We start from the raw sequence: 27,231 nt of genomic DNA on the forward strand, positions 1-27,231 counted from the left end.
AAGAGCTTTCTTGTAGTTTAATATTGAGACACTACTAGCTTTTTTCTTAGTGATATATCCCTATTTTATATGACCCAAATTCATGTATGAATTTATTTATGGTGTGATCTGATGCAAGTTCCACTTATATCATAGACAAAGACAGCTCAGTGTAAGTTATTTTCTTATATGGGGACAGAGAAATAGTATATTAGTGTTTTTTGCATACCCTTAAAAGACATAATTTCAAAGCAGACTGAGTTAAACTGATTGAAATATTCTTAATGTATCATACTTTTCTATTTAAATTGAGAAGGAATCTAAAATGTTTAATTGGCAGTTATTCCACAGTTATACCTGTATATATACCACAGTTATACCTATATATACAGCATATCTATAGCTGAATTTAGTTCTAATTCAATAATACATTGTTAATCAAAAATACTTAAAAACCCAGTCCTTTTCCCCTAGTGTTTAATAGAGCAGTTTTCAGTAACTGATTTCTGCAAGCTACAGAAAATGTTCTGTATCTGTGAGTACTTCAAGTAGTGTAACATGGTTAGTGTAACTAAATGTTCTTCAGGTTAGGTGTGTGCAGTGTGCATACCATAACTTTCCATTTTAAATTGATTCCACAAAAGCTAGAACAGTATGGAGTTAGCATAGTTTTGTAAGTCTGTCAAAGGCCTTGAATGTAGTAGCTATTGAATATGTTTTGCTATTCCTATTCTGAATTCTTTGCTGCTACTTTTGCAAGATCTTGTGTGCCCAAAAGTTAGTCTGTATTTTCCATCTCTTTTAGTTTGGTGTAATGAGTCTGCTTATAAACTTTACCAAAGTGCAATTAAAGCACAAAGCAGGGTTCACCCTCAGCTGTGGACTTCTTAAGAATCCACTTTCTGCACGTTCTCCAAGGGATTTATTTTAGCTGGCCCAGTAGCTGATTAATATGGATGAGAGTCTCATGACAATGAAAATCGGCACTAAGCAGAGAAACGAATGTAAGTGTAGCTGGCAATATGCATCAATGTTGTTCCTGAATGTATCCATGAACATTTTTTCCTCTCTTTCCTCCTTCCACAAGGCATGGAGTATCACATATCACAGCTGGTTGACTTTCGTGTTACTGATCTGGTCTTGCACATTGTGGATGATTCGGGACCGAAGGAAATACGCCATGATCAGTTCACCATTCATGGTTTTCTATGGAAATTTACTGCTAACATTGCAGTATATATGGAGTATTGAGCTCAGGAATGATGAGCTTCCTCAAGTATCCGGTTTTTTAGAAAGAAAGGAACCTGGGGAGTTGGCATCAAAGGTAGGTGTTACAAACAGCTGAGGTTTATTTATGAAACCACAAAACATATTGTAATAAAAAATGTGGATCTCGGCATTTCTTCAAGAGTGAATCCTCAGTATTCAGTATAACCACTTCAGTAGCAGTTCTACAATAAAGGATAGATTTAAAAGTAGTGTTCAGAAAACTGCTTCTCACTTGTTAAGCTAATACCAAAACAAATGTGTCAGACATCTTTGTAGATTTGCATGATAATTCTGTGGAAAAATCTTAGTGGATGGGAATTGTTCACTTGTTTGATTTTATAAACTGGATGCAAAACTAGATGTGATTTGATTTGTTAGATTAATAGCCATGGGCTGTCAGGTCTGTCTCTGAATATGATGGCAACTGGAACTGTGATGTCATTGCAATTACCAACACTACTGACTCCCTTATGATTTGGCACAAGGAGCAGTACATAGCTGTGTCTGAGATTTAATTCTTTATCCTTACACATGAAGTAGCATGAATTGGAATCCATTTCAGGTCAGAAACAAGAGAGTTTGTTGATGTCAGTGTATGATAGATTTTTTCTTTGATGTCTTGAAAGTGCTACAAAATGCATTTTGTTTGGCAAGTTTGCTTCTGAGGGAGGGAATGAACATAAATAGGAAGTTGTTTCTAGAGCACACAAGAGGGGCATCTCAGAGAGTGCATCTAGTTGGCACTGCTTCCCTTGCACTAAGTGAATCACTTCCCTTGTGACTCCTAATTACCATTTAACGTTATTCTGTAAGTGATTTTCCTTGTTGGCAGAGCCCTTTGGACAACCATTTCTGGGTCTTTAATGCAATTGAAAATTAGTGAGTGCTGTATTATTTCTCTCGTAAAGGTAGGGCTAGTTTAGTAAGAGAGCTAAAGCTCAAGGGGTTCTGCAAGAGAAGTTCTACAGTTTCTCTCAATAACTTTGTAAATCTCTAAGGAGTTTTAACTGTCTTAATACATCAGCCCCTTTGACATTGTGTCTTATTATTTTATTATGAAATATCTTATCTAAAACTAGCCAGTGTCAAGAAAGGAAACTCTTGTGTATATGTGATGATTTAGCCACACCCATAAAACTAATAGAAGATGTCTGGAAGGATTTTTTAGGCTGAATGTAATGGACTTTGTAAATTTCACAGAATCATGGAATGGTTGAATCTGAAAGAGACTTTTGGAGGTCATCTGGTCCAACTCCCCTGCTCAAGCAGGGACATCCAGAGCTGATTGCCCAGGACCATGCCCAGATGGCTTTCGAATATCCCCAAGAGTGAAGACTCTACAACCTCCCTGGGCAACCTGTGCCAGTGCTCGGTCACCCTCACAGGAAAAAAGTGTTTCCTGATGTTCAGGGGGAACCTCCTCTGTTTCAGTTTGTGCCCATTGCCTCTGGTCCCATCACTGGCCACCACTGAGAAGAGCCTGGCTCTGTCCTCTTTCCACCCTCCCTTCAGGTATTTATAGACACTGGATGAGATTCCCCCTGAGCCTTCTCTTCTTCAGGCTGAACAGTCCCAGCTCTCTCAGCCTCTCCTTACAGGAAAGATGCTCCAGTCCCTTCATCTTCATGGCCATTCAGTGGGACTCTCTCCAGTATATCCATGTGTCTCTTGTACTGGGGTGCTAGAATGGGACACAGCACTTGAGTTGTGGCCTCACCAGTGCTGAGCAGAGGGGAAGGATCACCTCCCTCGACCTGCTGGCAACACTCCTCCTAATGCAGCCCAGGATATCATTACCCTTCTTTGCTGTAGGGGCACATTGCTGGCTCATGTTCAACTTGGTGTCCATCAGGACTCCCAGGCCTTTTCTGCCAAACTGCTCTCCAGCTGGTCAGTGTCCAACATGTAATGGTGCGTAAACTGATTGTTCCTCCCCACGTGCAGGACTTTGCACTTTCCCTTGTTCAACTCCATGATGTTCCTGTCAGCCCATTTCTCGAGCCTGTCTGGGGTCCCTCTGGATGGCAGCACAACCGTCCAGTGTATCAGCCACTCTTCCCAGTTTTGTGTCATCTGCAAACTTGGTGAGGGTACACTCTGACCCATCATCCAGATCATAAGTGAGGATGTTTGAACAGGACTAGACCCACTGTTGACCCCTGGGGTACATTGGTAGTCACTGACCTCCAACTAGACTTTATGCCACTGATCACCACCCTCTGAGCTCAGCTGTTCAGCCAGTTTTCAATCCACCTCACTGTCTGCTCATCCAGAATCACAGAATCATTTAGGTTGGAAAAGACCTTGAAGATCATCTAGTCCATCCAGCCCATACTTCGTCTGCTTGTCTATGAGGATCTTATGGGAGACAGTTTCAAAAGCCTTCTTGAAGTTAAGGTAGACAATATCCACAGCTCTCCTCTCATCTACCAAGCCAGTCATTTCATCGTATAAAAGTTTATCAAGTTGGTCAAGCATGACTTCCCCTTGGTGAATCCACACTGACTATTCCTGATGATTTTCTTGTCCTTCATGCACCAGGAAATGTTTTGCAGGATTAGCTGCTTGATCACCTTAGAATCACAGAATGTTTTGGGTCAGAAGGGACCTTTAAAGATCATCTAGTCCAAGCCCCCTGCCATAGGTAGGGACACCTTCCACTAGATCAGATTGATCAAAGCCCCGTCCAGCCTGCCCTTGGACACTTCCAAGTGGGGTATCCACAGCTTCTCTGGGCAACCTGTTCCAGTGTCTCACCACCCTCACCTTCCCAGGGATCAAGGTGAGGTTGACTGGCCTGTATCCTGCATTTTGACCTTCTTGGAGTGGCATTTACTTTCCTCCAGTCTTCTGGCACTTCTCCTAGTCACCACAGTCAATCAAAGATTATTGACAGTAGCCTCTACAATGACATCAGCCAACTCCCTCAGCACTTGTGGGTACATCCCATCAGGACCTATGGACTTACTTATGCTCAGTTTGCTTAAGTATTCCCTGCTCTAATCCTCTTCCACCAAGGGTGTGTCTTCTTTGCTTCAAACTTTTCCATAGTCTCTGGGACCTGTGATTCCTGAAGGCAGGTCTTGCTAGCCAAACCCAAATAATGACAATACACTCACCTGCATGTGCTTCTTCCCTGAAAAAAAAGAAAAATTAACAAAAAATAACAAATGGAATTTATACCGATCAGTACATAATGAGAAGACGTTAAACTTATAAAACAGTAGTTAAAAACTGAATTAAAAGAACCATGTAGGTAAATACCTTTAAGAAAAGATGCAGAGTAAGTTATTACTCGATGGAAAAGTGCAAATGAAATAAAGTTGGTTTTAATGCAGGATGTTTCCTAAATGACTTAACTTCCACAAAGATGCACTTTGTTTTCTCTGTCCATCAGAAAATGGAAATGATGGCATCAAAGGCATGCAAAATTTAAGAAAACATGCGTCTGTATTAGTAGGACATAGAATATACAATTATTCTGTTGTTTTTGTTTGGATTTTTGTTTGCAGATTCTTTTCACAATTACTTTCTGGCTACTGCTTAGGCAACACCTCACTGAACAGAAAGCACTTCAGCTAAAAGAAGCTACTTTATCTGAGGTCAAAGTTGGAAGTGAAGAAAATGAAGAAAAAGGTAAAGCCAGATCCAATTTAGTCCCTCAGTCATGATAGAAGTTTCAGTTACTGCATTTCTGTGATGCTGAAGGCACTTAGCAAGATACCTGTCATTAGCTAAGAAAGATATTACAAAATCTGTGTGCAACTGTCTCTTGGGATATAAAAATAAAACACCTTTGAACTTTAGAAATTCAAATAAAATGAGAATTCTCTTTACTGGAAGGTAATTAAAATGTCTCATTTGAGAAATGTCACAGAACTTTCAAGTAATAAGTTTATTCCTGTGTCCCAGATTCAAACCAGCAGATTAATTGCCCTAGGAGTTTAACCACAGGAAAAGAAGAGTTTACATAGGAAAAGTCAGTTGCTAAATTCCTTGGAAGTTGTGTTTGTACATAAACACTTGTATAAAACCCGAAGTTAAACTACTAATTTCAGTGGGGAAATATTTTCAGTGCAGGGGCTCATGCTATCAGAAGCATACCTGAGAGCAAAGTTTACTGCTACATTTTCAGCTCACCTAACACCTCAGTGGCCTGAACCTCTTTTGCTTCTGGGCGTGTTCGACCAAACCTTCCTTGCCCTTTCCTGGATGCTGATTTGAACAAGTTCAACTGCCTGAAATGGTAGAAAGCCAGCCCTGGAAGCAGTGATGTAGTTTCCTGTTTGATTAATTACAGTATTTGTCTCAGTAAAACATCTGATCAGTGTCAGAGCTGGACACTTCAAGGATTTGCAAGTCAAAAGCAAGGAGGGAGTCTGAGGAGAGGGATGGTGAATGGGACAAAAGGAGTGGCCAAGCCTATTGATGGTGGTCTCAATATTGTTCTCAATGGGAAGAAAAGCATTATAGCTACGTACTATGAGTTTGACAAGCCCTGTTCTATCTAGATACTTGCTCATGTGCTTGCTATTGGGGGGACGCTTACCCTGCCCTCCACAAACCTCACAAGGTTAATAGCTGGGGAATTCTGACTTCTTCATAGGGCAAAAGGAGCCTGTCTTTTCTGCTCAGGTACAGCAGAAGAAGCTGGATAAGTGGTAGTTTCTTTGAAAAACAGCAGTGTCAGTGTGGCATTTATATTTTTAAGCTTGTTTGATTTTATGGTAATGTTTTCTCTTGCTTGTGGTTTTTGGAGGTAACCACAATATTCTCTAAAGGACGAAACTCAAGATGAGAGGTACAAACTCAAGATGAGAGTTCAAAGTTTAAACTCAAAATTAGAGGTTTCTGGTGGTGCTGGTGGTTTCTTTGTTTTCCAGTTTAAAAGGTTTCTTGCCTGGGAGTATAGGTATTGCCATGGAAAGTGTTTTGACTGTTATCTATTACACAACCCTTAGGCTCTAATTTTCCACTACAGCTGCCTGCATTTCAGACAAAAAGTGAAGACGGGTGTCTGGTAAGGATGTATAGCTATGCACTGTATGGCTCCAGGAGCAGACTGAAGCTCATAGGAAATTAAAACTCTTTCCCCTGCTCTGGAGGCCTGTATGATTCAGAAATACAGTCTCTTGTGAATATTGTGTTTTAAGTTTCTGTGTTGTGTGCAGAAATTTTACTTTCCACCTGTTTCAATTTTTACTAAAAGTCCCCAGAACAGACAGAAGCCAAATGTGACTCTGTATTTGCAGAAGAGGAGTTGCAAGAGGGAGAAGTGGCAGAAGAACAGGAGCAGGAGAAGGAGGAGGAGGAGGAAGAGGAAGAAGATGATGAGGATGAACAGGATATTATGAAAGTCCTGGGGAAGCTGGTGATGGCTATGTTCATCAAGTACTGGATTTACGTCTGTGGGGGCATGTTCTTCTTTGTCAGCTTTGAGGGTAGAATTGTCATGTACAAAATCATCTATATGGTACTGTTCCTCTTCTGTGTGGCCCTCTATCAGGTAAGTGAGAACTGTGTTAACTGAATTTTGTCCTTGAATACAATGGTTCTTACCTTCAACTTGGTAATAAAGTAGCTCCAAACAGAATTCATAAACAGTGTGTTTGTTCTTTGATTAGATACAACATAATAAGATCATTTGAAGGGGTTAAGACTAGTTCTCCTTTGGCTTTTGATAATAGTGACAGGCAAAGCATTAGATGCATACAATACACACCTCTGCTCTGGGATACCACCCCATATCACTGCGAGCTTTGGAACATCTGTGGGAAAATTCTGGGCCTGTGCACATCCTACATAGCCACCAGTTTTTATGACAGCTGGTTCATACAGCTTCCACACACCAATGAGCATGGAGTCCCTCTTCTGGACTTTCATCACCTAATGGTGATGAAACTGAGTGACTGAAGCTGTCTCTGGCCTTTATGTCTGTGACCATGTTCCAGCAGACATTTTTACACAAAAACCTGTACTTGAGTGCATGTGCCTCAGGAGTAAAAATTGTATCTCAAATAACTGTTGGGTAAGCGTTGTTTACTTCAGGCAAGCTAGGAAAGATAGTATTCTTTGTCTTTGTTTTCCAGTACAGTGTTGTCAGTATTTTTGTCAGTGTCTGTCTTCAGCCTGTTTCATCATCTTTAATGTGTAATTTTCAGGTGCACTATGAGTGGTGGAGAAAGATTTTAAAGTACTTCTGGATGTCAGTGGTTGTTTACACGATGTTGGTACTTATCTTCATCTATACCTACCAGTTTGAGTCATTCCCTGGGTTGTGGAAGAACATGACAGGCCTGGATGAAAGCAAGTAAGTGGTTTTGATTAATTTCATTTTTTTTTTTGGACTTTTGAGTTCAGTGTGGTGGAAAGATCTGCGAGTAGTCTTCCTTCTTATGGCGGAAAAACATCATGAGACCATCCCCAGGCATAGCTGACTTTAAGCACTCAGCTCTGAAGCCATAGATTTATTGGTGTAACAATAGAGATGAGCAAGGACATGAGAGGGGCTCAAAGAGTCATATTTTCACCCATCTGCTGTCAAGGCCTTGGCATCACTACTATTCCCAATACAGTACCAATACTTCTCTCTACCTCTTTGACCATAGCAACAAGATCCGGGAAGAGATTAAGGGTAGATTTGCAGGATGTCTGGAGCTGATGAAGGTGGACCTATCCTCCTGCTAATGAGGAGGGCTGAGTCTCTTCCTCCTCATGATGTGTTCAACATTTCTCAACAGAAGCTTGAGGAAGTATATGCAATATGAGTGGATGTCTAGTGCAGGACTTTCAGTCAGAGATAACTCATCTGGTTCAAGAGCTCTATGGCAGGGTTGGTTTATCTGACTCTGTATATTTATAGTATCTCTGTACATTTATAGTATCTCTGTACATTACTGAGTCCAAATGCAAGATATTTGCTTTGTAAAAATTGCTGCTTTAAAAAACCACGTAACAAGTACCAGCCTTCCTTTTATTTCCTATTGCAAATAGTTTGTAATAATGTCTCATGGCAAGAAAAAGATTTGGTGTGAAAATGTGGCTTAGTGGCTTACTTTTTTTTCAGGTTAGAGGACCTTGGCTTAAAACGGTTTTCTGTGGCTGAGCTCTTCACACGCATCTTTATCCCCACCTCCTTCCTACTGGCGTGTATCTTACACCTTCACTATTTCCATGACCGGTTTCTCCAGCTCACCGATTTAAAAGCTGTAACCAGCAAACAGGACAACACTATTTACAGGTACAGAAACAAAGTAAATGGAGCTATTGATTATCTGTATGAAAATGCTGTTTCTGACTGTCTTGTAATTCTCACTTTTCATTAGTTGTTATTTGCCTTTGCTATGACTACCTGGCTTAAAAAGAAGGTGCTCAGTATCCAGCACCCAGCTAAACAAATGACCACCACAGTATCTGCCTTCCCCCACTTTTCCCTACACACTGAAGTTTTTCATTTTGGGGTACATTTTCAAAAGTACTAGCAGTGTTTATGTATTATCTCATTGGCTTTGACCTTTAATGGGAGTTAGATGCTTAATTGCTATGTGTGCCTTTTTGTAAGTCCTGTCAATAATAGGAAATAAGGCTTTTAATTTGGGTCACTTCTGTTTTGCAATGTCCATTTCGAGGGCCAAATGAAAATTGGGAGATCTTTGGCAAATGCATTTGCATTGGACAATTAGGCCTTTTTGTAAAGTTGAATTTCAGAAATGGAAAAATCCCAAACCTGTGGTCACTCTTTTAAAGTACTGACCCTTGGCTATGCTAGCTCTTTGAGACATTCAGCGATCTCATCCAGAAGTTCATTAGCATTTGTCATGATTCTTGGGATCTCACTTTTCCTCTGTTTAACTGTTCCATATCTCCTGCATAAAAAATATCTGACCTAGGATCCTGCTCCTGGATTCTAAGAGAGATAAATGGTTTCATAATACATAGTGACATATTATGCAATGACATTTACTCTAATTCTTTGAATAAACCAATTCATTTAGACACTTTTTAGTGTTTACCTCTCCAGCGATAAGTGTAATTCAGCTGCACTTCTATGAATGGGGACTAGCTGCATAACATCACATACACCACAGTGTGTTGTGGAATAACGACAGTTTATCTTAACAGAGAATTCTGCTCTAGGACTTGATAGATTTACAAAAGCATTTCAAATATTCCTCATGCATTCAATTTAGTATGAATAACCTCTACTTTTATAGAATGCTTCCAGTTTCTGTATTTAAATAATCGTTAAAACCAGAAAAATCAAACTTGACAAAATTTCCTAACAATGTTGTGGGGTTTTTTAAACTTACCCTTTAATACCTTATCCTTTTGCTTTTCTTGAATTGCTAAATGTGATGGTCAATTCAAGGGCCCTTTGAAATGGCCTGTGAGCAAACTTTCTTTGCCCATAGCAGACTTTGTGTGTAGCAGCAGGTACACGTTAACATCTCTCAATTGGGCAGTCAAGCCCTGAAACCAGAGCCCAGATAGGTGTTTGAGCTGAAATGGGGGTTGTTCCTGGGCTGAGGCGTTTGGGGGAATGCATTACAGTTTGCAGTAACTGTGCAAGCTGTTTTGTAGCTCATACATTTTGCACTTGTGATGAGTAACAGCTTCCACCTCCCTACTAACACAATCCAGTAGGCACAAAGTGGAAAAAAACCCTCCAAGGCACTCCCAGGATTTAGGTGGGTTCATGGTACAGTACACTCTGCCTGTGAAACCACTACTTAGAAAGCTTTCTCTTACACATGAAAGATACCAAAATATGATACGGCTCTCCAAATGTTATCATGAAGAGAATCACTGTGACTAAAGTCACATCATTCCTGAAGGATGGAACCACTGATACTAAAGACACAAAATGTTTTCAGTGTCTTGCTGAGAGCAAAAATTTTTGCCCGGTGTAAGTAGCCTTGAGATAAGGTGCTGAAAACAGACATTCGTTGTCACACCAGGCTTTTTACTAAAGTGACAGGGGAAGAGAATCATGTGATATTAGCTTTTTTGTCTTGCTACTATAATGCTATCTTTTTAAGTCTAAATATGTACTAGATTGTATTGAGCTGTCAGATAAGTAGCTAGATATTTTTAACTCTTAAATGTAGTGTATGTGCTACATTTGCCATTTTGCAGTGTTTGAAAATCACAGTTATCATGTATATCATTTGTTCCTCCTCAGAAACTTTCACAAGTATGGCCAATACCCAAACCAGAACAATTCTGTTTGTACTACCATTAAAACTGCCTGACATATGAAGATCCATCTGTCTTCTTCCCTCAATGTGATAAATCAGTTCTGAGCATCAGCCAACTTCATAGTTCAAAGCTTCAGGATGAGAGCTCAGCTGACATTTGTACTGATGATGTATAAAGCTGGATAAGAACTAGCACAACCAGCTCCAGCTTAACAGTAACTCTAGCAATAGAAATAAGTTGCAGGGACAATTAAAACACAGATTCAAGACTCACATGTGTATGTGCAATTTTTTTACAAAGCCACTAAAAATTATTTTTCCATTTTCCTTTGAAAACACTAGCATGCATTCAACAGCTAGTTTACCTTTAAAAACTGCTTTTATGCTGTTTCTTTTGCAATAAGCAAAAACTTTAAATAAAGAATCTGATCCTTAATTTTGAGTCAGCAGGCAGAACTCAGTCCTTTTAACAGCAAACTTGTTAAAATAACCACAGCAGGTGAGAGCTAGTCATGAAACTAATAGAGACAGCAGCTTCAGTTCCTCCATCTGCCCCCGAACTGCCATGTATGATTATGGTATTATGTTTGTGTCTAACTGAAGAGTCCTGTTAAAAATGCTGAGACTGTTCATGTATTAAGATGCTGCTTGACGTGAGCAAAGTTAACAGGGTTGAGTTCAAGAGTAAGGCTCTGCCAGCTGCAAATAGACGGGATGGAAACTGGAGATGGCAGTGAGGCACTTCTCACTATTTTTAAAGGTGGCAGAAATGAGCAAGAGAAAAAAAATCCTCTGATTGGGACTTTCCAAGCCCATGTCCTTGCTGTACCATGAATTATGGTATGGCAGAGATAAAGGCTGTGGGGTAGATAATTTCTGTGGTATGATGCTCGATCATAATTACCTTTAAATTAAAAAAGAAGCAAAATATCTATTTTTAAGGATAAAGGCTTACTTGAGATAAAGCAGTAGAGGCTGTTCACACATTTTGGGGACTATGAGAAGCACCTGTAGTTCTAACTGAAGTTGCATGTGATCTAAATGTCTAAGTATTGCATTTAAAAGCTTCCTAGACTTTTCACTGCATGGTGTGTGTTAAACTGTCAGATTGTGCTTTGTTATGACAATGTGTCTCTCTTGGTAGATAGGGAAGTGCATTCATTCCTATTTAACAGTTTCCTTTTCTCTCTCTCTAATTCATTTCCCATTTTCATCTCATGCATTCTTGTGCTTTCATCTCCCACCTCATAGCCATGCCAAAGTCAATGGCCGTGTTTATCTAATAATTAATAGGTGGGTACTTCAATTCTTCCTTTCCGTTAAAACAGATGTACCTTAACTTTTTTGTTACTTCTAATTGCCTTAAAACAAAGTATGTTCTTGCTGCACAGTACTATGAAGTAAGCAGGGAGATAATGTTCAGGGGTTGTAATCTCCTAAAGCTGGTGAAGCGGTTAATACATCTCTCCTGCATATTTATACGTTGTGAGTTCATCTCCCACCTGGGAATTCTTCTCTTAAACTTTGCCCATGCCTCAATACAGGAATAATTGGTGCTATTTGTAATGGGCTGCAGACAATAGACTTGGTTGAGGAAGCTCATTTATCTACCCTTTGTGCATGGAAGGATGCATGCCTGCATGCGCACATGAACACACAGGCACACATCCCTGTCTTCCTCACAAGCAGCTAAGAAGGGGAGTTTGAGAGCCAGGTTGGTTAAATGTGCAGTATGTATTATGAGTTTGTACAGACTGAGATTTTCCAATTCAAAGACAGAAATGGAACAGGCAGTACATTGAAACCACTGCATGCTAAGGCTGATAATTCATGGGTTGAGTTGGGTGATACAGGATCCAAATTACAAAAGCTCATAGTGCCATCATCGTCATCCTTTTATAAACGGTATCTTGAAAACAGTTCCACAAAATCATTTTCTTTCAAAATATATCCTGGAGTAAATGTGGGCTTTTGTTTAATCAGCTCCGAGAATAGAAGGACTTCTGAGTTTGTTGTTGCTACTGAATCTAAACAGAAAAGCCAAGAAAATCCCTTGTTTAGTTATTTTTGACTACCTGCTCTAACAAGAAGTTAATTTATGTGTCATGTTCATGCTCCTTCTTCAAATGTCATCACATAGTTTAGGCCAGGGTTCTTTAAAGTTCACCAGAGCTGGAAACCTGGTTTGTAGGCAGCCCATGTGTCAGGGAGCAGCAAGGGCAGGAAAGCTGGGAGCCAAGGAGCACGACCAGGAGGCAAGGCTGGGTTCTTACCCACAGGGAGTCAGGAACAGGAACCAGCAACTGAGGGTGAGGATCAGATCCAAAGATGGTAACGAGGGTCAGCCCTAACCTGGTGAGCTCCCAGCAAGTCCATAACGACAAGCCAGATGGGTGGCAAAGGCAGAGAGTTAGTCTGTGTGTCAGGCTTTTAGGGTCAGGGAGGCATGAGAGCAGGCGCAGACACAGCTGTGATGCAGCCACAATGTAGGAGCGAGAGCCCCAGCATGAAAGCAGCTTCCAAAGAAAGGAGGGGGACCCACTATGCTGAGGCTTCCTGGCCTGTCCACATACCCCAATGTGTATCAGCCAGCTGGCCTTGGATGCAGGCAGCAAACCCCCTTACAAAAGCAGGGAAAGCACTCAGGGTCCTCTGAAATTGCTTTGATGCCTAAAACTAGGTCTACTAGTATACTTCTCATTATTGATACCCTATTTAATGAATTTGAGGGTAAGAAATGCTCTCAGTTAAAAGCATTAGTGGCTGTACCTTCAAGGCTTGTTGTCTGCATTATTATTTAGTTATTTCTCTTCCTAAGTATCAGACACAATACCTTTGTGTTATTTTGGATAACTTCCCACCAGTATGTGGTTTCCAACCTGAAGTTACGTCTGACTGGCTGTGAAGCCTGTATGAGTAGCTTGTCTTAGATATTCTAAACTAGTGCAGTTTTTATACCCTAATACCTCAGTGTTGTCTGTTACGTGATATCATGTGATCTTATAGTGGAAAAAAGAATTTAAAAAAGAGGAAAAACAGCCCTAGAAATAAATGGGGAAGTTTGGGAAGAAATATTCAAAATAGACTAACTTTCTGAATAGTGGGTAGGGATTTTTATCTAGCCTTGGATCTCCTGAGCACGTGGTCCTGTGCTCAAGCCTACTCATGTTGATAGAACTAAATGCTGACATACTGAAAACTAAGCTCATACCGAGGCTTTATCAGGTATATATATTGCATGTACCCATCTTTATAATCCTATCACCTTCTGGATCTCCTGGATATGTGTGGGAGCTATATGAATAAGAGAAAGGTGAGTCCTCTCATACAAAATCCTATGGGGTTACTGTGTTTCTGTCCAGTTTACACTGAGGTAAGTCATTAAGTCCTTGATTTGCACCAGTGTGAATGTAGATTTTTCCATTATAAAAGTCAGTTGGGAAGATACCTCATTAAAATCAATGCAATTGCATGTGTGCAAAACCTGTCTGATTATATGGATACTTGCATATAATATATTCATATAAGCACTTTCAAATGGGCTCTGGTGATTTATAATAACTGGTGATCTACATAACATTTGAACTGAACTAAAAATTCATTCTCTCTTCTTTATACATGACCCTTCTGTTGGTACTTTATAAGAGTTTTAGGAATGCAAAGTTAGATTATGTCATTTTAGGGAATATTATTGTTTAGTCATTTTACAGACATTTCAATATCCTTTTGGTATATATGCTAGCTTAAATATGAAAATAAAGTATATCATACAAAAAGCTCTATTTTCAGTAGCCATTCAATAGGATATATTGTTGAGTATAAGAGATTTTCTGATTATGGGACACTCAGGTTCATTGCCCAGTCCATGATAAGGGATTTTAGTAATTATTGTCATGAGTGGATTTATTCAGTGAGATTTTTTGGTGCTTGACCGTCTTGTTAAAATTCTACTTTTAAACCACCATTTCTGCTTTTTGGTAATTGGTACGGTATTTCGATTTCAGGACTGTTTAGTCAAATTTCTGTAGTTTTTCCCTCATTTGAGCCACCAAAGTTTCCATCTTGAAGAAACTGGAACTCCCAAATATTTGAAAAATAATTCTGCTTGTTTGACTTTCTCAATAACTGCTCTTATTTTTTAATGATCAGATGGATAAATCTAGATTTTTTTGTTTCTTGAACTGTAAAAATCCTAGTTAAAATGGGCAGAATTTCCTGTCTAAATGGTGATATGCCAGAATTTCACATCATGAAAAATAAATCCCTGAAATGGTACTGTAGCATATTAAAGTTACTTGCATTAGTCCAGGAACAGTCTAACAGGTGCTTGAAAGTATGCTGAGTGTAGTAATTTCAATAGCATAACTAAACATTTAGTGACCTGATCATATAGATATGCACTTGCCAAAGGGAGATTTTATTGAAAGAAGTCGCATTCAAATGGACTATTTGTGGCAGTAAGTGCTGTGCTCAGCAAAGCACATAGGATGAGGAAATTAGGAAGAGTGGGTTTTCTGCGAATATGGAGGTGAGTCCCAACAGCACAGCTGGGGGAGAAAAACAAAAATATCTGAAGCCATAAGAGACTATCCCTTTTCTCAGTAAAGAAAATATATATACACTGAATAAATCTCAGAAAAAATTGGCACCATGGCAATAGAGAAATACCATTTCTGTGTTAAATCAGTTGTATCCCAGTTTTGGTAGTCTGAAAATTACTAATAGATTTATTAGGAGACTGACATATATCTAAGAAAAATTCTCTGTGGGATGTAGAAAAGAGAGAATGAATGGCACTATTAAAGACAGACATTATAAAATATACTGAAGCCACAGCCATGGAATTTTTGCTTTCATTTGTTCCCAAACCTATAGCTGGAAGAAAATTTGCAAAGTCTTTGGCTTCCCAGCTGCATCTTTCAATTGGAAGAAGGTGGAAATGTGTTTACAGTAATCAGTCAAATACTTGTGATGATTCAGCTGCATTACTGACAGCACAGTACAGCATTGACCATATTTAGCACTGGTGTAAATAGGTTGCCCCCTTTCCATCTGTGCTGCAATTCCTTGTTTCTTTCTAGAAGCGCCCTGTGAATGTCATGATGGCATGCTCTTGGCATCAGAAGGCTTCTGCAGATGGAGTAGGAGAATGCTTTCTGACTTGTGATGTAGCATGACATATTTGTCAATGACCTTCTTCTGTAACCCCTCTGTTCTCATCTCCCTTTTTCTTTCTGTTCCAATTACTTTGAGCAGCCTCAAGAAAAAAATACCAAACCACCAAAATGAGTAAGTCCCCTATGAAGTCATGAAATGTTTCCTCTTAAACAATGTCATTTCATGCTTCTACATCTTAAACTCTGACCATTTTCTCCATTGGGGAAAATGTCAAGTTTAAGTGTCAATACCACTCATTACTAACTAACCATTAGTATCTGAGTGAGAAGTAGTTACTAATACATTCCAACTCAATTTGCAGTGTGTGTTTGGAGAAAGTACCAGAATCATTAACTTTTCCACTTCTAAGGCATTTTCCATGAGCTTTTTTTTTTTCTGATTATACATCTTGAAAGACTACAATGTCATTGCTGCTCAGTTCGCTGACATGCTACTATTTGCCAACAGACTGGTGCACCAAGATGGAAGCCTGCCTGACATAACTATGATGAATTTAACAGCCAGCAGAGAAAAGGAAGAGGATAAAATGCTGGAAGAGGCTGGTGAGAAAAGAATGGAAGAGCCAGAGGGGGAGGGAGGGAAAGGGAGGGTCGAAAAAGGAAAAGAAGAAAAGGAAGATGATGACAAGGAAGATGATGATGATGAAGACAATGAATCAGAGGAAGAAGAAACTACAGGTAAGCCCTACAGATTGCAAATTTCGCTTTCCTCAGCCTTAGGTAGCAGTGGCAACAGACGGTTTATTCTTGGTCATCCCTGCTCATTTCAGTCATCAGGTTTTCCTCCTAGTTCTACATACAGTCTTTGCCAAAAGAGCCTGAACTGAGCAGATGGCTACTTGTCAATTATTCAACAGGCTACAGTCTTTTCTAGGGAAAAATTACACTGTTTCTGTAGGATGATGAGAGGATGAAAACAAAAGAAAACCCACTTCTTTCTTCTAGGTGGTCTGGGTTGGATTAATAGGAGGTTACCCCAAATCCTAAGAACTCCTTTAGAGTAAAATCTCTTTATAATAAAGAAAATACACATACATATTTAATCTCTGATACTGCATGCTTTCAAGGCAGTCCAGTGCAGAAGTCCCAATGGCTTTGCTTCATTATTCATGTGCACATTAGTGTCATATTTTTCACTTCTGAATAGGGAATGTATAATTGATCCCAGATGAACATAAGAATGCCTAAGTACAGACGTGGGTAAGACTGATGTTGTCATCCTTGATATTGCTAGGATGAACTCCTAACATGAATTATTTCTGTAACTCAGTTGGAATGTGAGCCATGAGTGAAAACCAGGGAAGGGCATTTAACACCCAAGGAAGCTGTATTGTCTGGAAATGGCCTTACCACAGGTTTAGTTGCTCATATCAATATTCACAGGACTGTGACACATAAATAGAAACACGGTCTTTGTCAAGGCAAAGTGGCAGCACGTCTTGCTTAGCTGCCCCAGGAGAACTGAGCTAAAACTATGTCTTCCTGGCTGGGACATCTTCCCTCACAGAGGTGTTCCTTATAGAATCATAGAATGGTTTGGGTTGGAAGGGACCTTAAAGATCATCTAGTTCCAACCCCCCTGCCATGGACAGGGACACCTTCCACTAGATGAGGTTGCTCAAAGCCCCATCCAACCTGGCCTTTGATACTTCCAGAGATGGTCATCCACAACTTCTCTAGGCAACCTGTTGCAGTGTCTCACCACCCTTACATTGGTGGTGAGAATTTCTTCCTTATATCTAATCTAAATCTACCCTCTTCTAGTATAAAGCTGTTACCCTTTGTCCTATTGCTACACTTGCTGATAAAAAGTCCCTCCCATCTTTCCTCTAGGCCCACTTTAAGTACTGCAGGACCACTATAAGGTCTCCCTGGAGCCTTCTCCAGCCTGAACAACCCCAACTCTCTCAACCTGTCCTCATAATGAAGACTCTCCAGCCCCCTGATCATCTTCATGGCCTTCTCCGGACCTGCTCGAGCAGGTCTATGTCCTTACTGGGGGCCCCAGAGCTGTGTGCAGTACTCCAGATGGGGTCTCACAAGAGCAGAGTAGAGGGGGAGAATCACCTCCCTTGACCTGGTAGCCACGCTTCTCCTGATGCAACCCAGGATACGGCTGGCTTTCTGGGCTGTGAGCGCACATTGCTGGCTCATAGTCAGTTTTCCATCCACTACTACTCCCAAGTCCTTCTCCGCAGGGCTGCTCTCAATCCACTCATCACCCAGCCTGTATTTGTGCTTGGGATTGCCCTGACTCAGGTACAGGACCTTGCACTTGGCCATGTTAAACTTCATGAGGTTTGCACGGGCCCACCTCTCAAGCCTGTCAAGGTCCCTCTGGATGCCATCCCTTCCCTCCAGCATGTCGACTGCACCACACAGCTTGATGTCGTCAGCAAACATGCTGAGGGTGCACTCAATCCCACTGTCTATGTCACCAACAAAGATGTTAAACAGTGCTGGTCACAACGTTGACCCCTGAGGAACATCACATGTCACTGCTCTCCACTTGGACATCAAGCCATTGACTGCAACTCTTTGAGTGCAACCATCCAGCCAGTTCCTTATTCACTGAGTGGTCCATCCATCAAATGGATGTCTCCAATTTAGAGACAACGATGTTGTGCAAGGCAGTGTCAAAAGCTTTGCACAAGTCCAGTCCAAGTTCTTGGGCCATGGAAACCTTTCTTGGCCAGCTGTCATGCGGTCTATGAGGACTGATGAGTTTGTTGCACTCTGGCCATCCCTACATGCTGGAAAGGCTTGGGGACAGAGGCCAGCTGTTAGAGGTTACCCTGTGCAGTGACACATGCAAGCAGGGAAGTGGGGAGCTGCAGCCCTCTCCATGGGCCCCCTTCTGCACTGCAGCAGCAGGGCTTGACAATAGCACGAGGTTCTGCTTGCCACATGTGATCCATCTTTAAGATGTACAAGCATTTATTTCTACCAAAGAAATAATTTTTATTTAGCCATATGGCTGGACTTTTAACATTATTTTAACATGTTCACGTGTGCAGACTTTGTTACAGTGATGTACAATTTTTCAATGGATGTGGCCAGTCTTATGCTTTATCCCCTGTCCATGTAGTGTCTGTACATGCTAGACAGAGCTCGCTACAGTACCTTACCTGCCCTGTTCCACTTAACTGTCACTCTTTGGATATACCTTGCATGGCAGTAATGCTGCAAATTAAAATAAATGCAATGAAAGAATAAGTGAGAACGTCTAATTCTATAAAGACATTCTGAAAATACACTTGTGCTTACAAAAGCACACATGAAGGATTAGAATTCTATAGCTTAATTAATTTCCAAATTTAATTATTTAGTCATGGTATTTACATCACGCAGCATTTTTATTAGCTTTTTCTAAGTTCAGGTTGGAGAAAAAGGGTAGAAGAAAAAATAATTGGAATTTGCTTGTAACGTATTCCAAAAGTCAGCTTTTTCACACAAGTGTGCATGTGTTTTTTCACACAAATATGCACAGAATAACCACCTTGGTTTGCTTTATATATAAAATAACCAGATAAGATGAAATAATTGCATACAGGAGCTGGTAACTGCTTTGCATTTTTACAGCTTAGATGGTGATGTGTTTCCATCTCGGATATTAACTGTAAGAATGTTCTCACAGCATACAAAATCCTTCCTAATCTCCGAAATGCATCTGAAACCTTTAATACAGTGTGAAGACTTTATACTAACATATACCAGCCTGGTGAAACAGTTTTATGCCAACCCACAAGCAAATAAGGCACTTAGAGAGCACTGTTCAACATATGTATTGTCATATACACTCATATATAATAGATGATGCTACATGCTTGCTCACTGGGGTATTATTTGGGAGGATGGCTTTTTTAGCAAAATACTGTCTGTGAAGGGACACATTCACCCAGCTTCAGGATCTTAATTGCTAAAGCTCCCTCTTTAACTGAGAGAAATAGTCAACTGGCCTGAAATTTGCCTTGCCTGTTGTAGATGTCTGTTCTGGGATGGCACAAATCACACTCTAGGTGAGTGTGCTGTTTGCAAGGGAATTTAGATAACTCTGACATATGAAGACATCTATAGTATAGCTGTCTAAACCCATGCAACAAGAATTCTGCTCCTAGTGTGCATGATCTCTTCCAGGTTGGCTGAAAAGCTTTCTGAATAGGAGTAGTCTGTGCTTTCTGATAACAGATTGGGACCATAGTTTCCAAACATCAAACAAAATCCTATTCTTTCTGACCTGGATAAGGGCCAGGGCTGGAGCATCTCAGATCTAGTCCCTGGATGGGATCCCTAAGCTTAGGTCCAAAGATAATGGAGGAAAATGGAGCTCAAGAAGGTCTCTGCTAGAGAGGAATAAAAGCAGAATTGGAAAGGGAAGCCACTACCACCACTTCTGAAGTAAGGAATCCTTTCAGTGAATGTGAGTCAGAAGGGAGAGCACCACAGCTAAGTGAGCCTTAACCCCATTTGTCTTAGTTAACCACTGAGCCACACTTTTAACCTCATTCTTGTCTTACTCTATGGCCTAGAAGTAGAAAGCTTATTGTTGCTTTAGTAGAGAATTCCTTTTTATAGAGACCTTCTGTTTTTCTCCTCCCAATGGTTCTGCTTGAACATCTCTGCAGACTTAAGGAACAAGTGGCATCTGGTGATCGACCGCCTTACAGTGCTGTTTTTGAAATTCCTGGAGTATTTTCATAAGATGCAAGTCTTTGTGTGGTGGCTGTTGGAACTGCACATCATCAAAATCGTTTCCTCTTACATCATATGGGTCACAGTGAAAGAGGCAAGTAAACACCCACTGTCAAAATCTTACCCATGGTGGAGGCTTGTCAACATCTGCTGTGCAGTGCCATGCCCAAGTGTAGGAAGAGCCTTCCTCATGCCAGACCTCACTGGAATTGTGGGATCCAGCTGGGCTTGTCAGCTGCTGGGAACCTGCCTTGACATCTTCCACGGTGGTGTTCTATCTGCCTAGACTTTCTCAGCCCTCCTCTTTTCTCCAGATATTAAGGTTTTATTAGTCTAAATCTTTGGACTCAAGATGTAATCCCTCCCCTGCTCAAACTGGCTGTGGGCATCATCCAGGGATGGACGATGTAGAAAAAGGTTGGGAAGGAACATCTAGAAAAATTACTTAAACTGTGTCTGGTGCTGAAAAAACAGGAATGTGGAACTATGCCTAAAGAAAAATGGGGCGACACCTTTAGCTATGCCTTTGGTGTGAGCAGTGCGAGTTCTCTGCCTAACATAATCATTCCTTTAACAGGGTAGTAGGACAGGATTCACTAACAAAAAATCCTTTTTCTCACGTTTTCGGGGGGAAAAAGGTCAAAAGGATGAAGGTGGGATCTGTATCATCTCTTCTTTGTTTTATATGTACTAAAGCAGCAGAACCAGAATGTGGCCCTCCATATTTCGTGTCTGTTTGTAGGGTGCATATGCAGTTTTGTGGGTCTAATAGTATTAATATTATGTAGGAGATAACATTCTTCTTAAACCGACTATTAAGTTCTTCACTCACCACTTTGTGTCCATGTTATTGTGAATATTGTAATTTTTTTTCTGTATTTTTCTCACAGTTTCTCTGTGTCCCTTTCTTTTAATTATTTTTTTTAATTACTATGGAAAGGGTCAGACTTTCTCAGTTCTTTTGTTACTCCGTGTAATCTCCATCCTGTTTTTGTGTTTTCAGGTGTCTCTGTTTAACTTTGTGTTTTTAATTGCCTGGGCTCTTGCTTTGCCATATGCTCAGTTTCGCCCACTGGCATCAAGTATCTGCACTGTTTGGACATGTGTGATTATTGTCTGCAAAATGTTGTACCAGCTCACGTCTATTGATCCCAGCACTTTTTCCAGTAACTGTACATTGGTGAGTACAAGTGCATATTAAAAAGATTTGACTGCTGCCTTCTTCAGTGAAGAAGAGCAAAAGGAGGCATATCAAGTACTGAAAACTACAGTTCACCTGATGTATTACTGTTGATTATCATTCCCTGCCCAATCAGACTTAAACTCACTTTTTATAAACTGTTGCATTTTCTTTTTAGCCAGGAGAAAATGAAACTAAGGTCAATTTAGAAGAACTCAAAACCTCAGTCCTCTACAGTGGGCCAGTTGATCCTGCAGAGTGGGTTGGACTGAGGAAGTCTTATCCCCTGCTTGTCTACTTAAGGGTAACTTCTTTAATTATCTGTCTTGAGATATTTTCTTATTTGTGATGAAGTTAGCAATGTTTTTGAAATAAATTGTCTGCCACACAAAAAAAAAAAAAAACAACAAAACATAATGCAAGCCATTGATAATAGGGAAGTATAGAGAGGAAGAGACATCAGAAAGCCGTATCTGTTACACAGGATATTTCCGGAAGGGATTTGGTACCAATTAAGATAACCTGCATGTAGAAGTATGGCTTTCTGACTACCATCTGTTAAAAACACTCCAAGAAATGTGATATTTAAGAACGCACGTAATTTAGAGGTACATAGCTTTCAGGTACCAAAAGACTGATGGGTCTGACTGGAGTAGTTGCCTTGAATGACTGTATATGCTATAAGCAGTTAATTTTTTTAAGTGCTTATTCCTTAGCCACAGCTTAGAAAATATGAGTTAAGGGAATAATTCATTCAGACACTAGTAAGTGGATGTCTTTTGTTTTTCTTCTTGTTTTTGGTTAATGCCTATAAGCAATATTTTATTATTCCTGTCTTGATTAAAAAACCTACTTACAATAAAAATGTGCCAATTCCCAGGGGAAACCTTGCCTGTCTGTTCTTAATTTAAAGAATCTCCAAAATTTTGTATATACAGTTTAAGATTGTCAGAAATTTGTTGACTGAAAAACAGTGAGTTTTGATCTAACTAGTTTTATTCTTCATTTCTTCCCTGAGAGCTTACCTCTGTGTGCTTTGTTTGTGTAGGGAAGACCTGGAAGCTCTGGCGGTCAACATATCAGGCCCTGGTGGTGCCTCTGCCTCTCAATCCCTTAGCCATGCACCTCCCACAGTTAAGAATATATGTGGGGAAGAGCAATTACTGACACAAGAGCTCTGCATGGAGAGTGAAGCTGCCTAGTGGTGTCTGGCTGGATGCTAGGAGCTTTACAGTTATAAATAGATAATACGTTGGGATTAGAAATTATTCTAGAAGGGTTTTCATTGAGTTAGCAAATAAAATGTCTCCTCTGCATAGAGGTATTCCGTCCAGTGCTAGACCTGAAGGTCCCAAGCTTCAAGTCTTGGTGTGTTACTGTTATGCCCCTTTAGTAACAGACGTTCAAAATGTCTGCAGTGTTGAAGTAAGAAGTCTGTCTATGATGGATTGTGTAAAACCCCCAACAAGAGTAGGAAGCCCTGCGACAGCAAGCAAAAATAACTTCTTGTCAAAAAAAACCCAAAACCCAAACCAAAAAAAACCCCAAACAGTGGCACCTGTCTCAGAACATTCTTGTCCCAAATATTTCTCAGTAAACAGAGATCTAGAGATTGCCTCTTCAGCTTCAGTTATGGCTTCCTTGAGGGACTTTCTCTGAGATGGTCTTTTTAACCAACTTTTGGAGTTGATTAATACCTCTCTTCTATTATGCATAGGGCAGATCTCCCTCCTTAGAGAAAAAAAACTCACAGCAGAGCCACTCAAGACTGCATCCCAGTCAGTCTGGCTGTGCTTGAGTGAGGACTGACAGATAGACTGTTCATTTAAGAGTATCCAGGATATATTTGCACTACCAGCATCTTTGCAGTTTTAGGAAGTTAGTGCTTGCTAGCTGAACCCCTGCAGATGACTTTGTGGATGCTTGTATCCTCTATCTCCTGCAAATGAGAGCTTCTTAAGAGAAGCTATGAAACATGAGAGGGCACATGGATGGGTCAATGCATTTTCCCTCCCCTTTCTTTCCACAACTAGTGTTCATTTTAATATTTTTTAATGAATGTCTTTAAATGTATCTTCTGAATGTCAATATGTTTCATCAAAATCCAAGAAGTGGTAGGAACCTTACTTTGTTTCAATTATAGTAGCCAGGAAGAGGTGCTGGTACATCCTGGAGTGCAGAAGCACTCAATGGTAACATCCATTTGAGTATTCATGGGTTTATGCTTATCAGAAAAATTTATAGTTTCTTGTGGGTTTTGATTTTTATTTAATGTTCTTCTGGTTGTGTCCCTCATAGAATAACTTACTGATGCTGGCTATTCTGGCTTTTGAAGTTACAATCTACCGTCATCAAGAGTACTACAGATGTCGAAATAACCTTACTGCACCTGTGACTAAAACCATTTTCCATGATATTACGAGAGCACATCTGGATGATGGACTGGTAAACTGTGTCAAATATTTCATAAACTATTTCTTCTACAAATTTGGTTTGGAGGTAAATCACTATATATTAATTTTCCTTAGACTATCATTCCAAACCTTTTGATTGTGTTGTTTTTGAATAGTAGCTTGAACTATGTTTGACAGCTGGATGCTTCTTAGTCATCACTAATGGTAGACCTTTCCACAGTTGTGTTTTTCCTCTTGCTTTTCTTCCTATGTCTTATTTATAACTGAACAAAAGGGATAACAGATGGCACAAGGGACAGAAGTGAAGCATTACCCTCTCATGCACACACACTCACACACACACACACACAGAGAACCAGGGACTACAGGAGCAGAAGAAAGCAGGGGCTAGCAGGCCATTGTCTCTGTTTAAACATTTCTAAGCTTCTTCTGCCTCTGGCTGCACAAATACATCCTTTTTTTTTTTTTTTTTTTATACTTGTTACTATAGCTGCTAGAAATCTGCAGGAGCAAGAGCTCCAGCAAAGGTTATTGCTGCTTTGTGCCACTTGTGTAAGACAAAGTTCTTTTTCCAAAGAACTTTTCAGTAGACAAGAAGCACACAAAGAATTAGGAGAGGCAGGTATAAAGGAATGAGGAGATTTTTCTGAAGATCCATGGTGTATCCTAAATATCTGGTAAGAGTCTTATTTCATAGAAGATCTTCTTGTCTTTTTGCCAGTAGCAGTGGCCCAGACTGCTGGGGTTTAGGCTCAGCTAATGTATTCCTTCTCTCTGCTTCAAGCAATTCAGCAGCAAAACATCAGAACTGAACCCACCTTGAAGACAAGCTATTGCTAAACAAGTGCCAAAAAAAAAAAAAAAGCAAAAGCTTCATGTCTGTTCTCTTACCTTGTCTGTTTGTTCACAGACACATGAAATGTACTTTCAAAAATATTTGTAGAAATATTTATTTTTCACAAATTTCTATGGTTATGTGAAGAAGGCAATTCCTAGGCTAATGCAGCCCAAATTTAATCATAATAATGCTCTTGACCTATCTATTAAACACTACCACACTTTGCTACTGATAAAGTAAACTCTTCACAGCCAGTCTGAGGATTAAGAATGAGTGAAAATTAAAATTAATCAGCAAGCTATTTCCTTTGGCATATAAATTTAACCTCATTCTAATCTGAGAAGAGAGAAAATCAAAACAGTGAAGTGCACTGAATAAATGATTCGCTATGAATTATTCACTAAGTTTGAAAACATGCTTCATGGCACTCAGTGAAGGGACTACTTTAAGTGGAGCCAGAGAACAGAATTGCTCTGGGATGCAGAGGCTTTAGAATAATGGAGGACTAAAGCTGCCTTACAGGAACTGACTGGATTTGTCTCTAGCCAATAGAAGTTGTATGGTCTAAATCCCTTTTCTTTTTGTCTGGTTCCCACATGAGGATACACTTTAGTTGTTGCTATTCTTAATAGTTCCTCTTCTTTTTAACATCTGTAAGTGCTATCAAAGTATATGGCTGTGTAATATGTGCTTTGCTTGGCAACAATTAAACATTTCAAATATAGGCTACTGTAACAATGGTCTTTCCATTCTGTATCTTTAGCTATCATGTAATGGAAACCTGCTTTAGTGCTGTATTCACATAGTTGAAACTCACAGAAGAGTATCAAAAATTTGGGGTGTTGGGGTGGGGGAGGTTGCTGTTGGAAAGATACAAACTGTTTTAGCATGTTGGTTTGCACAGGGTTCCTGCAGTCAGCCCCAGCACGTGTCCAGGCATTCTATCAGGATCCAGAATAGTTTATCATTGCTGCATTAATTAGCCATCAGGTTGCAAATGTTGCTTATATTTCTTTATTTCTTTTCCAGACCTGTTTTCTTCTATCAGTGAATGTAATTGGTCAACGAATGGATTTTTATGCCATGATTCATGCCTTCTGGCTGATTGCTGTATTGTATCGACGTAGAAGAAAAGCTATTGCAGAGATTTGGCCAAAATACTGCTGTTTTCTGGCATGCATCATTACATTTCAGTACTTCCTTTGCATTGGCATCCCACCTGCTCCTTGTAAAGGTAAGAACATTTACCCTTTATGGACAATTACTGCTGCTTGCTTTTGCAGAAAAGTACTGGAAAATTGATAAGTATTCAGAAGAAAGGGATGAAGTAATTGTTATAAAGTACTGATTGCATTTTTGCGTGCTTCTGTCATACAGACTATCCATGGAGAAGTGGTAATGCCAACTTCAACTCCAACATCATAAAGTGGTTATACTTTCCAGATTTCATTGTGAGACCAAACCCTGTCTTCCTTGTCTGTAAGTATTTTAGCACATAGTTGTGAAGTGTTTACACGTCCTTTGCTTAAAACATCTGTACAGTGTAATTTGAAGCCAGACTTTTATTTACTCTCCAGTAGCAAGCTGACATATTCTGTGGGAGACTGAATACTAAGTGTGGCCTTGTATGTAGTACAAAAATTAAAGAATTAGTAATTTCTGCATCTGTTTTTTCCGTATCCCATTTTTAACGAAGCGTCATCAAAAAGTGTGAATTATTTCCCCATTTCTAATTTATTTCTCAATAAAAATCATAGAAGGTGACAGGTAAAAAAACCTAAATGCATTAAAATATTTCAAATCAGTGTTAAATGCATTGAAAATAGCACAATCTTGGAGGTTGAAAGTGTGGGAAAACAGTCTGGTAACTACATTATAATATATTACCACCACTCCCTACACCTCACCCATTTTCCTTGCAACCGCTGCTTTCTCCTAGATGATTTCATGTTGCTGCTGTGTGCATCCTTACAAAGGCAGACATTTGAGGATGAAAATAAAGCTGCAGTACGGATCATGGCTGGAGACAATGTGGAAATTTGCATGAATCTTGACGCAGCATCTTTTAGCCAGCATAATCCTGTTCCTGACTTCATTCACTGCCGGTAAGAACTGAATCTTAAACACTTGGAAAATATAGTGCTTCCTTTTTTTGTAGTAACTCTGACGCTTCCAATTTTACTTGGAATTTATATTCATCTGTGTTCCCATCTCATAACATACCTTTTACTGACACAGCAGATACCTTCTGGGTAACGAGCTTCTGGTTTAGAAAAGGGAAGATGAAAACAAGTCTTCCTAACACTGTTGATTGTTTTAAGTTCTCCCCAGAGGGATGTTCAGTGAAAAATTTGCCTGAAAGCATGTATTGCCTCCATGAATGCCCTGTGGGGCAGCGTTTATGGTGGACTTCAGCACTCTGGTGACTTCCCCCAAAACACAGGCGTGCTAGCAATAATCCATCATGGTCTGAACTTGCCCATGT

General features: G+C 39.9%; 1 protein-coding gene across 1 annotated transcript in view; it reads left to right on the forward strand.

Annotated features, from left to right (window-relative positions):
• The window catches only part of PIEZO2 (piezo type mechanosensitive ion channel component 2), a 316,185-nt gene that overhangs the window by 222,173 nt on the left and 66,781 nt on the right, over positions 1-27,231 (forward strand). The window contains exons 13-27 of the mRNA XM_074893340.1: positions 1,067-1,303; positions 4,761-4,884; positions 6,501-6,754; positions 7,410-7,558; positions 8,315-8,488; positions 11,697-11,738; positions 15,702-15,734; positions 16,071-16,300; positions 20,248-20,408; positions 21,318-21,494; positions 21,673-21,798; positions 23,793-23,993; positions 25,776-25,980; positions 26,124-26,225; positions 26,686-26,851. Of these exons, the coding sequence (XP_074749441.1) occupies positions 1,067-1,303; positions 4,761-4,884; positions 6,501-6,754; positions 7,410-7,558; positions 8,315-8,488; positions 11,697-11,738; positions 15,702-15,734; positions 16,071-16,300; positions 20,248-20,408; positions 21,318-21,494; positions 21,673-21,798; positions 23,793-23,993; positions 25,776-25,980; positions 26,124-26,225; positions 26,686-26,851 (2,381 nt within the window). The remainder of the gene's footprint in view (positions 1-1,066; positions 1,304-4,760; positions 4,885-6,500; positions 6,755-7,409; positions 7,559-8,314; positions 8,489-11,696; positions 11,739-15,701; positions 15,735-16,070; positions 16,301-20,247; positions 20,409-21,317; positions 21,495-21,672; positions 21,799-23,792; positions 23,994-25,775; positions 25,981-26,123; positions 26,226-26,685; positions 26,852-27,231) is intronic.

This window comes from Strix uralensis, chromosome 1, assembly GCF_047716275.1.
Source record: "Strix uralensis isolate ZFMK-TIS-50842 chromosome 1, bStrUra1, whole genome shotgun sequence".
Classification (NCBI taxonomy): domain Eukaryota; kingdom Metazoa; phylum Chordata; class Aves; order Strigiformes; family Strigidae; genus Strix; species Strix uralensis.